Source organism: Cyprinodon tularosa, unplaced genomic scaffold, assembly GCF_016077235.1.
Source record: "Cyprinodon tularosa strain WSP-4 unplaced genomic scaffold, ASM1607723v1 ctg568, whole genome shotgun sequence".
Classification (NCBI taxonomy): domain Eukaryota; kingdom Metazoa; phylum Chordata; class Actinopteri; order Cyprinodontiformes; family Cyprinodontidae; genus Cyprinodon; species Cyprinodon tularosa.
In genome coordinates, this window is record NW_024039305.1 from 175487 (window position 1) to 190926 (window position 15440).

The 15440-nt window shown below is 39.6% G+C and overlaps 1 protein-coding gene across 8 annotated transcripts in view; it reads right to left on the reverse strand.

Annotated features, from left to right (window-relative positions):
• atp8a1 (ATPase phospholipid transporting 8A1) overlaps positions 1-15440 on the reverse strand; it is a 144242-nt gene that overhangs the window by 37598 nt on the left and 91204 nt on the right. For all 8 annotated transcript variants that reach the window (XR_005282543.1, XM_038305851.1, XM_038305850.1 and 5 more), the window contains 3 exons: positions 14901-14965; positions 7829-8001; positions 3769-3952 (listed from right to left, as the gene is read on the reverse strand). Coding sequence is in view for 7 of the 8 variants with exons in the window: in XM_038305851.1 (XP_038161779.1) it covers positions 3769-3952; positions 7829-8001; positions 14901-14965 (422 nt within the window). In the remaining variant the exon portion in view is untranslated. The remainder of the gene's footprint in view (positions 1-3768; positions 3953-7828; positions 8002-14900; positions 14966-15440) is intronic.

Consider the following 15440-nt stretch of genomic DNA (forward strand, 5'->3'; position numbering starts at 1 on the left):
TAGCAAAATTCAAGATGGACTTGACATGCTGGATCCATCATCGTCCATCTTAATGATGTTGCAATAAATGCAGAAAAGTTTGAAACCTGATTCGAGTAGCTTGGACTTGGGCAATAAGAAGGATGGTTTTATTTAGTCAGATAAATCTGGATATTGGTTGAACACATCCCATGTAACCAGCATGGCCAGCAGGAGGGCAGGGGAAGGTTTAAGGAATCGAAGGGGAGACTGCTGCGTGTTATCCGGTCTTTAGAGAATGTGATTGGCTGCAATCTTCCATCATTCCAGGATCTGTACGCCTCCAGGATTCGGAGACGTGCAGGGAAGATTGTGGCTGATCCTTTGCACCCCAGGATCAAACTTTTTTATTCACTTCCCTCTAGCAGGAGGCTGTGGTCCATTAGGACTAAAAGCTCACTCCAGAAGAACAGTTTCTTCCCGTCCGCTACCTGCCTTATCAATAAGGACCAGTGACCCCTGTGACATTGACACCGCTTCTCTCCCTCCCCCTTTCAGGACCTAGAAGCTACACCAACGTAGCATCTCCAGACCCCCTGCATTACATTAACGCACAGTTTACTGTGTATATAGTATATTGTATGTTTTATATTGTATATATCAATAGATTCTGTATATATATACACTCACCTGCCACTTTATTAGGTACACCTGTCCAACTGCTCGTTAACACTTAATTTCTAAGCAGCCAATCACATGGCGGCAACTCAGTGCATTTAGGCATGTAGACATGGTCAAGACAATCTCCTGCAGTTCAAACTGAGCATCAGTATGGGGAAGAAAGGTGATTTGAGTGACTTTGAACGTGGCATGATTGTTGGTGCCAGAAGGGCTGGTCTGAGTATTTCAGAAACTGCTGATCTACTGGGATTTTCACGCACAACCATCTCTAGGGTTTACAGAGAAAGGTCAGAAAAAGAAAAAACATCCAGTGAGCGGCAGTTCTGTGGGCGGAAATGCCTTGTTGATGCCAAAGGTCAGAGGAGAATGGCCAGACTGGTTCGAGCTGATAGAGGGGCAACAGTGACTCAAATAACCACCCGTTACAACCAAGGTGGGCAGAAGAGCATCTCTGAACGCACAGTACGTCGAACTTTGAGGCAGATGGGCTACAGCAGCAGAAGACCACACCGGGTTCCGCTCCTTTCAGCTAAGAACAGGAAACTGAGGCTACAATTTGCACAAGCTCATCGAAATTGGACAATAGAAGATTGGAAAAACGTTGCCTGGTCTGATGAGTCTCGATTTCTGCTGCCACATTCGGATGGTAGGGTCAGAATTTGGCGTCTACAACATGAAAGCATGGATCCATCCTGCCTTGTATCAACGGTTCAGGCTGGTGGTGGTGGTGTCATGGTGTGGAGAATATTTTCTTGGCACTCTTTGGTACCAATTGAGCATCGTTGCAACGCCACAGCCTACCTGAGTATTGTTGCTGACCATGACCATGCCTTTATGACCACAATGTACCCAACTTCTGATGGCTACTTTCAGCAGGATAATGCGCCATGTCATAAAGCTGGAATCATCTCAGACTGGTTTCTTGAACATGACAATGAGTTCACTGTACTCAAATGGCCTCCACAGTCACCAGATCTCAATCCAATAGAGCATCTTTGGGATGTGGTGGAACGGGAGATTCGCATCATGGATGTGCAGCCGACAAATCTGCAGCAACTGTGTGATGCCATCATGTCAATATGGACCAAACTCCCTGAGGAATGCTTCCAGCACCTTGTTGAATCTATGCCACGAAGAATTGAGACAGTTCTGAAGGCAAATAGGGGTCCAACCCGTTACTAGCATGGGGTACCTAATAAAGTGGCCGGTGAGTGTATATATATATATATATATATATATATATATATATATATATATATATATATATATCAAATTTGTCTACACTATCAACACCAAGTCAGATTCTTTGTAATTGCAAATCTACTTGGCAATAAAGCTTATTCTTTATTATATATATATATTATTATTATTATTATTCTGATTCTGAGGTGGGGCAGCAGCTAGACTCCATCATACAGTTGGTTCTTAAATCATACAGTTTCGTCTTTTAAAACGTTGAAACGAGATTTCAGCGGTGCTGTAGGAATGACTGATGTCTCCTCTCATCAGAACAAAGCAAAAAGTAGTGAAATCCCTTCCATTCTGGTAGATTAATGCACAATGTTGGTAAGTAGGCTAAAGGAAACTACCAATCAACCAGCTACTATCAATTTATTTTACTTGTGTTAATCTATAAAGAGCAGAACAACAAAAAGGCATTTGCACAAGAAAATTTGTAGTAAATTAATAATTTTTACTTTAACACATACAATAGGACCAATCTAATGATAACTATATTAATCAAATTGTTTAAAAATGTTTTACTGCAGCATAGAATAACGTTTTCTTCTTCAAATGAAACCAATTAGGTAAAACTTCATATGTTTCATTGAAAATCTTAGAATTGGGGATTTATACATTAAAAACTGTGGTATTCCCCCTGTTTGTTTGAGGGTCCGCTCATCTTTCAGCTTCACCACAGAACTATTTGGAGGAAAAAAAAAAAACACGGTGGTGGGTCCCAGTTAGCGTGACCTCCCTCTTACTGGATCAAACGTTAGTAAAACCAGCTAAACTGACGACAGATGGACAGCAGAGGTACCATGACCCAACGCTTTTTTATGGCTGCAACTTAGACAGCAGACCTTAATCTCCAGCAGCAAGAAGCTCATCGGACTCTCTGGAGGATCATCATAATTCATGTATAGGGATAGAAAAACAAGCTGTGTAATTTCCTAGAACTGATTTTGGTTTGCTCTCAGCAAATTACAGTTAATGTACTGTAGCAGTAAAATACCATTTGGGGTCTGGAGGTGCAATTTAATTTAAAGCAGGGACACAACCTAAACAGATTAAGAGTCCACTGGCTTTTGAAGGACATACGCTCTTCACATGTCACAGATAAAAGGGCTTGAAATCTCTTGAAATGTAATTGCATACTGAAGTATAGAGGATGTCCTGTTGGTTCCCTTCCTCTAAAGCCTCTCAGCATTAACAGAAACATGATGCACAGAACGCTTTCCCCGTATGAATAAGGATCTCGCTGGCTTTTGTCGTTTACACGTATCGCATATCGATAGAGCCTTTGAGACGAGCTCGTTACCAGGATGCGAGCAGGTATTTACACAAACTTTAGCCAGAAACCGTTTCTGTGGAGTTTTGATGGGAATTCAATGTCATAAGATGCCTGTTTTACAGGTGTCACTACTTCACTTTTAAGCCCAAGCTCTTTAGGATAATATGACCCATTGTTACTGGGAACAATGTGCCAACTTATCACTTACAAACATTACATGAGAAGGCAGTGACAGGAGCCACAGAGAAATGTTTTAGAGTGCTTTGCTGATAAACTAAGGAAACCAAGTACATGTTTATGTTCTGTTTGAGTTTACATGTATCGCTGGGCGAGGTGTTTTGTTATTTTAGCACAAAAACATCATCAAACATCATTTTTATCTTTTAGGTTTTATCCGTCCTTTAAATTTATCACAGTGTCTGACAGACTTACTACAACACATGTGCTAATTTTTTCATATTAAAGAATACTGATGTTTTGTCGTTGGGTAAGACACTTGACCAATGTATAGTTAAGTGCTTTAGCCAACTTGAAATAGCTCTATATAAGTAGAGGACATCTACCATTTACCATGAATCCTCTTTCTTCATGACGGGCTCTGTTTTGGTGCTCACCTGGGCAATAGAGTAGTCAGAGGAATTTGCTGCCTGCAAGCCTTCGTTGCCAGAGATTCCCACTCCGACGTGAGCCGTTTGGATCATCCCTACATCATTAGCTCCGTCCCCAATGGCCAATGTGATCACCTTCACTTGTTTCTTCACCATTTCAACTACCTCTGACTTCTGAAGAGGAGAAACTCTGAAAGAAAACAGGAAACTTTTCTTAATACCTACATGACCCACATTTAATAAGGCCATAGGTAGTGTTGCACCGATACCAGTATCAGGTTGGGCCCAATAGGGCACCGATACCATTTTGAGAGCCAAAAGTTTATTCAACTATTGTCACCCATTCCAGGTAGGTAATAAAAAGTTCTACTGGATTCACTTTGTATTAGTCTTTTTTCCTGCTTCACAAAGGTAGGCAGCAGCTTGACAAAGCCATGATGGCAATTATTTTACATCCAAGTAGTATGCAGTTCTTCATATATAAACACACACAGATGGTATCGGTATGGTATGGTATCGGTCATTACTGCACAGCTAGGTATTTGGTATCGGTATCAGGCCAAAAAATGGCATTGGCACAAAACTAGCAATAAGTAGCAAAGTCTTCCCAGTATAATATTCAGCTTAAACGCACATTCAATGTTTATGTAGATTTCTTTTATTACTGTAGAAGAATCCTGCAGTGAAAAATAACTGGAATCACTTAATGAGCCTTTTGACTAGGATTGATCATAAGATGACTAATTGTTTGACCTTCATATCACTGAAAACACATTTAATCACCAAGTAGCCATAACAACGCCTTCTGCTTTTTAAGTTTTCCCTGAGTGAAAAAGATTCAGCATTTCTGACTACCTCTAAGCAGAATAAAAATAAAGGCAAAGGAAAAGGTTTCTATAGAAAAAAGCTGACATCTTTATTGACAAAGATTGGCTTTATTTCAGTGGATAAAAGAAAAGCTGCTGGTTTATCCTCTTTACGTGTCAATTCTGACAAGAAAGATTGAAATACAGCGTATTTAGTCAAAAGGGAGCCTTCATGGAAAATGCTGTAACAATTAGCAAAGGTAATGCTGATGTAAGACGCTAAGGTAATAAATCAATGTCAAGATAATACGTGTTGATCATTTTCAATAATTCCACTTAAATATGATTCAAAACCACAAAGCATTCTGGAGGATGGAGGCAGAGGGAAGGATTTAGCCACTTAACCTCTCACAGCCAAACTAGAATAAGTTGGTAGTAGGGCTGACGTAATTTTAAAGGTTAAATATGAAGCTTAAACATGGTTAGGGTTGAAATTTTAATTCAGGCTTTTTTCATCAGTCCTTATTTCAAATAGTAAAAAAAAGCAATTAAATAATATTGATATCGACTGATTAAAGGTTGATGTCGTTAAACGTCTTTCATCCTTACTGAACAGCCCTAAAGGTAAGCTTTAAGTAATGAGCCACATGACTAACCTATAAGGGAAATCCTGGCTCAGTCCAAAGGTTCAGCAGAAGTATTACGCTTTCTAGAGCCAATGCAGTTAGCATAGGGACCTCCTGGTGTCCATAGCTGCCGCTAGGAGCAACAATTTTGCCCACAATCCCTTTGCACTACAGGATGTGTAAGCACAGCCCATCTCACGACGTTAAACAAAAAACATTATTTTATGGGGTCAGGATTCTGCCAAAAGTCCACACATTAATAAATACTCCTACTGTATGAGCAGAGCAGACATTTGAATTGCGAAAGCTTCCTGGAGAGGAAGCGAAATGTCTTCAAATCTTGGAAACCAAGCCCAGTGGATTTTTTTTTTTACTTTACGGAACTCCTATGAGCAGTTTTAATTCATAAACTACTCCTTATGCACATGTTTAGCATGTTACATGTGCAAATATAGTCCAACAGAACCCCAATATGTCACACATAGTGTGACATAGAGCGCTTGTTCCTTTTCTGCGCGTATAGTTTGAAGAAACCACAACCAGGGATAGGAAGTCTGCCATTTTGGGTCAGAGGTCGATTTTTGGCAATCTTTCAATTTTGCTGACGTCGAACTTTAACTAACTCCTAGGAGTTTTGAGCCATCGGCTTCAAACTTGATGTGTATGCAGATAAGGCGTGTGAGATCTAAAGTCGAACCGTTTCTGTATGCTTCTGTCAACATGTCACTTTGAAGGCGTTACCCACCGCACAAAGCAACCCGCCTGTGATTGGCTACATTTCAGGAAATCCAGCCTCTTGAGACTGTACACTTCTTCCTATTAGCAAAGCAACTTCAGGCTAACGTCTTCTCTTTAAGAGTCGGAAGTTAGTAAGCAAAGTCATCATTGGACATAATATGGTCTGGATGAATACTGGATTCTGACTGGCTGTAGGGTGTCTGTTAAAAATAGTCACAGGACATTTACAAAAAAAGTACAGGTCAAATAGCCCAATATTTGCTGCTAGCTAACACACAGCAGCCTAAAGTGACCCAAGTCAGATTTTTTTCCACATATGCAACCTGTATCTGATCTTTTCATGACAGTCTGAACAACATCAATCCGATTTTTCATACATATCTGATCTTTTAGAATGAAACCTGTGTCTGAACCTGTACAGCATTACTACTCAACAAAGTTCCTTCTTCTGCATCTTGCCATATAGAAACGGAAAGAAAAAACCATGGCGGATGATAATGCTAAGAGCATTATTTATTTTGAACGTTCTTGAAAGATTGTGTTGTTAATGCACTGGCTGAGGTTGAAAAAGAAATGAAAGATTGTAAAAAGCGCTCCAGCACTACCATCCACGTTTACTTCGGTAACACAGAGCGTGCTTGCTTTTGATGAAAATGAGCATTAAATGCCTGCAGTGTGAACGTAGCCCATGTCTCTTCTTACCATGCTCTCTTTAAAATTTACATCACACAAGAAGATACATACCAATCTCTACAATAAATACTTCCGCAGTCATAGTATGAGGGTGAATAAAAGGCACACGTTTCGTGGTTAAGAACAATTTCTGTAGGGAAATGCCTACATTAAAAGAACTTATCGTAAGAAGAATTCCTAACAGCTTAAGTCAGCTAAGAACATTATTTACTTAGCAGCTGCTCAGACAGTTATTACCTGTTGCATGTTTTGTTTGAGAAACATGAGGACAACAGGGAGCAAACCTCTGCATGCTTATTTTTCCATCTGAACTCCTCTGTGCCAGGCAGGCCAGCTGCTGACACTTCATGCATCAAAGGAAGCAAAGATCTGTCTACAGCTCCCATATGAAGTAATATACTCCACCCACTGGACATTTTTATGTCATTTGACTGGAGTCCAAATAGAAGGAGTCAAAGTATATTTACTGTTGCTGTGTTGACATCTGACCTCCAGTAAAAATCTACCCAATACATGCTGTATGAGTGTATGTGCGGTTTTCTTCAACGCGTTAAAAGAAAATCAGCTGAGCCAAGTTTGATTTATACACGTTTTACATGTATTTTGTAGTTGCCTTCAACTTAAATCATCTTCTAGATTTGGTTTCACAGTTTTTAGCAGTATTTTTTCAGTTGATTGGTGTCAAAAAGGTCATAAAAGCAGACATTAAAAAGCAGGCATATACTGCTCGTATATGAAACACATGACTTTAGATTTATATGACCTAAAATACTCCACATTTAAACACATATCCCAGTGCAAATAAATTGCATTTCTATCTTTAAAGTCTCTGAAAGATTACTTTCTAACGTTAAGAAATGTTCTTTCAATCGCTGGAGACGAAAATGAATAAATATTAAGTAGACTAATAATCATACGGTTAATGTGGAAAAGTAGGTAACTATCTTTTTTATTAACATTTTTATTCATTGAACAGTTTTTCTTATAGAGACTACAAATTTATTAGGACTCTAAAGGGATTGCAGTTTAAGCTGCTTTAATGTCTGTTGAGAGCTTTGTTGTCATAAATTTTGGAGTCAAGTTCCTACAGTGAAATATTATAGTAACTTGGGCCTAAATGGATAGCAACAGATTGATTGTGGATTGTTTTACATTTTAACTTCTGTTGGAGGTTTATTTTATTCCCTCAGAAGTAAATATTACCTGCAACAAATGACTGCTTTACAGGACAAGGCCAGGTCAAGAAAGTACTGGCGCACTCCGAACGTAAGAGCGTATTTAAGAGTCTTTCCATCAATGATGAGAGCAAAGTCGTTATCCTTGTAGATGGCTTCTCCCAGCTGCCCACAGTGGTGGCTAAGGGTTTCACGTGTTGCCTGAAAGAGAGAAAAAAAGAGCATTTAACAATAATTGGTTTAATTAAACTATTTGTTTTTTTGTTACCTGATATTCAATGTATTTTGCTTAATTTTAATTTAACTTAATACTTTTTTGTTGCTTAATTTTAACTTAATTTAACTTAATACTTTTTTGCCCTATAAGCTGCTGGTAACCTTAATTTCCGGAGGGAGTCTTCCCAAGGGATCAATAAAGTTCTGTGTAAGTCTAAGTCTTATATTTTTATGCTCTGACTCGGAGTTAAGACTTTAAACCTATGCCTGGTTCACAAAGCAAGGGACTGGTGCCCCAATCTTGTGAGGTATCTTGTGTACTGTATAGGCTCTTGTGAGTTTTGCGTTTTTTATGTTTTTATTTTTTTAATCATTGTGTATGGAGTCTCTTAGGTTTTGAAAATCCCTTGACGATTTTTTTAAATATTGCCGTGTGACATAACAAATAACTGTTTGTGGGTGAATTACCTGGAAGCTTTCCTCACATAATGAACTAACAAACAAACAAAAAAACATGCCAAAATACTAGATTCACCTTTGACGTTTTCCAACTTCTCTTTATACACTTTACTTAGATTAACATCGTTTGTCCCTGATTTTAGTTCTCGGTTTTTGCTTCAAAAACTGCAGCAAAAAAAAGCCAATGCGGATATTATATACAGACTCTTCTTTGGATTAAAAATGCTGTTCTTTACATGACAGTTTCCTCATTAAATTAAGGATTTTCAAACAATTGTATCAGGTAATAAAGGAGTAAGGCCACAGGTAGTAAAACAAACTTTATGAAAGCTTTCTTTGACTTGATCAAATACATTTCCAGTCATTCCAGCAGGGGTTATTTCACACTATATTCTAAAACCCAAATGTTCATTGTGATTTCAATATAGAGGTTCTGATAAAGAAATGTCAGTGTGAATAAATATATACAGATATATCATTGAAATTATATAATTATAAGTTTATTTCAAGAAGTGAAAGTGATGGAAAACAGATTACAAATAAAATTTATTTCATGATTGTTTTGATATAATGTTGATGATTATGAATTACTAATAATGAAAATCAAACATTTTGATATTGTGGAAAAATTAAATATTAAAAACTCATCGTCTCCCACCCTAAGCAGCTAATTGCCTCCAGAAAACTGAGTAGTGTCTTAGTCTGGGTCGGTAGCCTTCACTGTCATGAAGAAGACTGCACACTGAACAGATGTCCAAAAGAAAGCTACTGTAATAATTTACAACAAGGGTTAGCCAGACCAGGTCATTGATAAAGGTGCAGTTGTAGTGAAGATAATTCATAAGTGGAGTGGAAAGAAACATTATAGGAAAAGGTACATCAGCAACAGTGATGAGAATGATTTGAGAATTTGGGAGAGCTTCCCAGGAAGTGGACTAAGGCTGGAGTCAGAACATCTAGAAGGCTTCTACACCCCGCAGTCAACCCAGCTGTCCATCTAGATCTTTTAGAGGAGTTCACACTTCCTAATGCAGAGCAGCTTTACCTTGGTTTAGTCTTTGATAAATTTCTCAGTGTTTGTTGTTTTTTTACATGTAGCTTACCTGTATAAAATAGCAGTATCAGTACAGTTGAACACAGACTGAATAGATGAAACATTAAGACTGATGACCAGAGAAGTGAATGACATGGATTAACTCCAGATCATGGCATCCATTAGTCGGTAGGATGATTAGACAGTCAGAGAGAAAAACAGGCAAATGTACAGATTTGAGTGTTGATTGGGATGGCATGTGGCTAAACCTAACCCACTGTCTAAGGGGTGATCTGTTCATGCAGTGGTCAGTACTTATCAAGTGGTCAAAGTAGATGACTGTGGGGGCATTCCATGTGGGGATGTTGGAAAAAAGAAAACAGGATCTCAAACTATTTAAGAAGTGAATCCATATTTTGACAGAAAGATGTCAGATCAGTCAAGGTAATCATGGCGACGCCTGTCCACAGAAAAAGAACAAAAACTAGGAGAATGGGCCTCAGAACTGAACCAAGAACTTAAAAGAAGGTTGCCTGATCCAACATATATTCCAAGAATATGGTGAGACGTGCGGAACATCAACTTCATATTCTAAAGGGCGTACTGTAAAGGATCAGCCACTGACATACTGATGCCTGATACCGCAGCACAACTTCAAGGGTTTGGTGGAGTCACAGGCTGCTTTGGTGGTGACTCTCCCTCAGTGGTTATAATCTTAGATCTGATCAGCGATACATGTGAACTGAAGGTTCTAACACCAAGCCGCTGAGGAGCATCTGCTTTCCATAAACTGGATGTTTATCATCATCTTCCATATTTATTACACACAGACTCAGGTCATGAGGTGATATCATTGATAACTTGTGGATGCATTCTGATATCGTAACATTATATCCAAAGATGAGCGAAAAGTGACGATGTAAAGATATAAATGTGAGACTAAAAGGACAGAGCGTTGAGGTCATTGCTGTTTCTTTCCTCTCCACAGATGGTGAAGATATTAGCAAACACAGTTTTCTGACAGGTAGTTGCGACACTTATTTTAACTAAAAAAATCAATAAAATAATAACCTAATGATAAATACATTTGTGTGGAATAAAAGTACATCTATAAATGTGTTTTCAGTAAGGTGTTATAGAAATGGGAAGAGGAGAGAAATTGTGTTGGGTTGAACATATAAACAGGTGCCCAAACAGCTGAAATCATTTAAAGAAATAATGCAGACCGTTTTCAGAAGTGAGGGAAGCAGGGGCCTGGCCTGGTGTGGAGGTCAGATATGTCAAAGCCTTTAGATTGCACCATGGGGACCGGGCAATTTTCCCATGGCATAACAAAACTGTGAAACCTCAGCTTAAGGGAAATATTTGGAGAGGGAGGCTTTACGTTTCACAAAGGGAGCCACGCAGACTGAGAGAGATGATGGATTAACAGGAGAGAAGCTGACTAGGAGGATACAAGCTGAGAGCAGCTGTGAGGATTTTACCATCCTGATGGGATCTATAAGCAGCTTGAGATGGTGAATGTCGGACAGGCGAAAGTTATCCCCCGGATATGTATCAAGGTCAGGGTACCAACGGGCTTAGGTGTCTAAATCTGTGAAAAACTGTTGGACCTGGGTTACCAGCATTTTTTGAGATCACATACTAGTCCATTAGCACTTTTGTATGAGGAAAAAAGCACTTTGTTAGGGACATTAGCAATCCATCAAAAAGCCTGATAAGCAACGTTTACAATTTCCTCAAGTACTTTGCTCATTTCCTCCCTTATTTCCACTGAGGAATTCTAGCACTAATGCAACACGTCTCCTGCTAAAGCCTCTTTGTTATGGCTATAATCACCAGTACAGCCTATGTGACGAGCTAGTGTTTGGTTTTGGAACAGGGTATGTGGTGGTCATTCAGAAATCCACAGGAGCTTCCCATAAAGACTGAGCTCCATTGTTGACATAGGCCTTGACTGATGCAGCCAACAGGACGTGCACATCATGATGTGGAATCTGGACATTTGCTTGGATCATGTGTTATGTGTTCGGACTCAGAGGCCGACAACAAGACACTTAATTTAGAGATCGATTTTTTATGACATAGGTCCGAGTACATGTATGTGCATGTATGTGATTAACATTTTGGAGTGGATTCTTTAGGCTGATATTGCTTTCTCTTCCTCCATTCATATGAAAAAATATGACACAAAAAGAATAAATGTTACAAAAGTTTCTATTTAAACAAAAAGATTGATTTTTTTTAATATTAAGAGAACATATTAACATTAAACAGCAAACAGAGGGAGCAGCAATGCATGCGCCTGACTTGATCTCCTGATATTTGCCAAAATTAAAGTATATCAGCCAGCCGAAGTATCGGTCAACATCTAAATCAACCTCATTGAAAGTGCACAAATATACCAATTTCTTTTCAAATACACTAGCCCTACCTAGTGCTGGTTCAAGTTTAATGAGGAACAAAAAACAAGTTCTCCCTTTATGCCCCCAAAAATAAATAAATCGATGTATAGGTGCTCGTATTCCTGCTAACCCCACAGCCTGGCCGTGTCTTGGTGAACATCGTTCTGTTTCTGAGTTTTAACAAACTGCCTTATGTAAGCATCTGTTGAACCACAGCAGAATGGGAGCTGACATTTCAAAGCGTCGGCCTGTTGGCTTCATGAATGCACCAACCCCACATTCTACCTGGGCCCCATTTATCACTCTTAACAGACGTCTGACAGAGTGAAGGCCGTCCGTCATCACCCAGAACACCACCCCCTCTAGCCGCCGCTTCATCCACATCCTGTAACCCCCCCCCCTCATCTCTGTCTGACAAAGCCGAACCCAGTGGAGTTTTGGCTTCAGCTGACAAGCTTAGCTTCTCCCCCTGAAACTGCAGCAACTCGCCCTTTTCAAACTCAGGAACAACAGACATGGCTCTCCTGCAGGGGGGTTAACAGACCTCACAGCTGGGTGTCTTAATGTTGAATGTGGATTTCAGGATGTGGGCTGGGTTCCTCTGGAAAGCACCCTATGGCCTCATCCTTTAATACAGAGAAAGCTCCAAGCAAAGAATAAATCAGGACAGTGAAGGATATTCTCACTGTTTCCAAAGTGACTTATTATTAGTACTTAACCTAAAAATGAATGCAGCCCTATTTCTATTTCCCCATTAAGCATGTAGTCCCTTTGAGTTTCTGAAATTCTGCAATTGGACTTCCAGTCCAAATGCAGTAATCTATTGATATTAAAGTCATTTAAAGCTTATTTGACTAAGTTTTCTTTAAAAAAAAAAAGCATTGAACTCCAAAACCCAAATCATGCAGGTTTTATTTAGCCTGATCTTCTCTGACTGCTAGCCCTGACCAGTCCTACCTGCTCATTCAGATTAGCTTCAGTCTGTGGTACTGATCTAACTAAATTAGCTAATTTCTGTAAAAGTAAGGTGTTAACAGTGTTATAGGAATACTAGAAATGTACAATATGTACACAGTACATTGAGGACATTTTCTACAACATGCTTAGGAGGGTATCCGTTTCATTCAGGCTGTGAGAGAGCGAGAGAGAGGAAGACTTTCAAGTAACACAAATGTCAAACAAAGGTACAGCACCAGGAATATTTTGAGCCTAGTTGTGATTTATTTTACATCATGCAGACCACTCAATGAGAATTATATTTAAAAATTCTCCAAATAAGTTAAAACTGATTTTTCTTTTTCATTGAGCCTCTAAATCAGGGGTGTCAGAGTGGTTCCAGAAAGGGCCGTGTGGCTGCAGGTTTTCTTTCCAACCAAACAATAGCACGCCAGACTCCATTCATCTCATCAAGTCATCATGTTCAAATTGGACTAACTTGATGAGATGACTGGAGTCTGGCGTGCTATTGTTTGGTTGGAAAGCAAACCTGCAGCCACACGGCCCTTTCTAGAACCACATTGACACCCCTGCTCTAAATAGTCACTTATTTCACTTATACTCCCGCAGCAGTGCGTCGCAGTGAGCTTGTCGCAGATATTTTTGATTTATGCTCAACATTGAAGCATGGTCTACGCTGTGTTATTCAACGCCACAACGCAAGAAGGACAATCACAAACTAGCTGTGGGTCTAGATACCGCCGAGGTGGTGAGGAAGTGGGGGAAAGTTTGTGGAACAACGGAGGGACATGAGGGTGAAAAAGAGCAGGGATCCAGGTGGAAAAATCGTCCCAGCGTTCATGCGCAACTCGCTCTTCTAGCTGTAGTCCATCACCAACATACCAAACAGGAAATACGCATAGTGTAGAGTGGATGTAGATTTGACCGATCGGAGGCCTCCTGTCTGCGGCACTGTCTGTGGTCACCTACAATTTGGGGGCGCTGCACCAGAGTGTCTGCGGAGGGGTGGGGGCACATTTGTGTTCACTGCAACACAAACGCAGACGGCCTGGTTTCTGAGTATAAAACAGCCTTTAGTCTAAACATTTAGCCGACTTGACGGATATTAACATGAAAGTAGCCAGTATAAAAAGTAGCTTGGGTTACGATAGGAAGAAGCTGGAGATTCACAGAGTCATATCAGTTAACTGGATTTGGAAACATCACTAGTCTCTTAAAAAAGTCAGACTTCTGGTAATGCTAGCTGAGCTAATGGCCCTTTCAGACAGGACACAGTTTGGGGTGGTGGCTGGTTGTTCACTCTCTTTGGTCAAGACAGTTTAGGAAATTCAGTCACACACGTTTTGAGATCTTCTTCATTTTGCTTCCTGGTTTTTCCATGGCTGGATGGCCCAGTTTCTATTGGTTGCATGTGTATTTCTCAACATAGATCAACTTTGACCGTGGTGCAAGCTTGCTCACACTCAACAAATGGTGAACCACTCCAGCTCAGCTAGAGCTATGGAAAACTAAAGTGTTTCAGGGAACAGTGGCGCATGTGGCGCTGAAAGGTCCATAACTGTGCAGATTGCTAAAATAAGATACTAATGGCAATTTAAAATCTATCTCAGCAAAAAGAATGCCTCCCTCTCTGCAGAACGTAATGACATGCTGATGTTGTAATTTAGCCGTTTGGAGCAAAGATGCAGATAAAAGATGCAGAAGAGTAGCTCTCAGCGACAGACATTTGACCCCATAGCTTTAAATTGTCAATTAAGTATTTCGTTTTAAAATAATATTTAAATTCTGGTTTACAGCATCTGCTATTTTAAAAAAGTAGTTTTAAACCTTATAATAAAGTTATTAATTAGAGACACTGTAAAAAAAGGTCAAATTGTTACAAAAACTGAGATTATCAGTAAATAATTCTGTTTGCATCACCTCTGGTTTGAACTATGCTTCTTAAAAACCATGTAAAAGAGATACGACAATCAAAAGCAAGTGTTATATTTTCATTTGTTATGATCAAAAACAAATCCCAGGGTACTTACGTTCAGACTGTCTTCGTTGATGACGAGCATGCCCATGTTCTTTGTAAGAAGTTTGCAGGAATGTCCTATAGTTTCACAGAAAAAGATAACAGGTTAATTTAATTTTTTTTATATATAGGATGAGACCAAAAGGTCAGAGAGGTTCTTACTTATGTCATAAAATGCACAAAAAACATAAAACTACAAAAGGAAGAAAATCAAACAGGCAGTAAAAATCTAAATGCTACAGCTAGCTGAGAGCTCCAGTCTTAGGACATGACTAATGAGTTTTGTTTACAAGAGTTTGTCAGTTTCCTGTTTGAACCTGCAGTTACAACTCTGGGTTACCCAACATGGCTCTCTGGGGAGCCTCTCCTCAGCTCTTGGCCGGGACACAGACTCAGGGTCACCAGCTAGTGGTGGATGGAGCCTCTCTTTGGGAGGGGGTCGGAGCAGAAATGCTTTATGAACCAATACTGAAGCCTTCATTTAGCGCTGTAGCAGTGTGAGAGGGCTGCCATCTGTGGCATAACCACACACATATTTGTGGGCTTCAACACT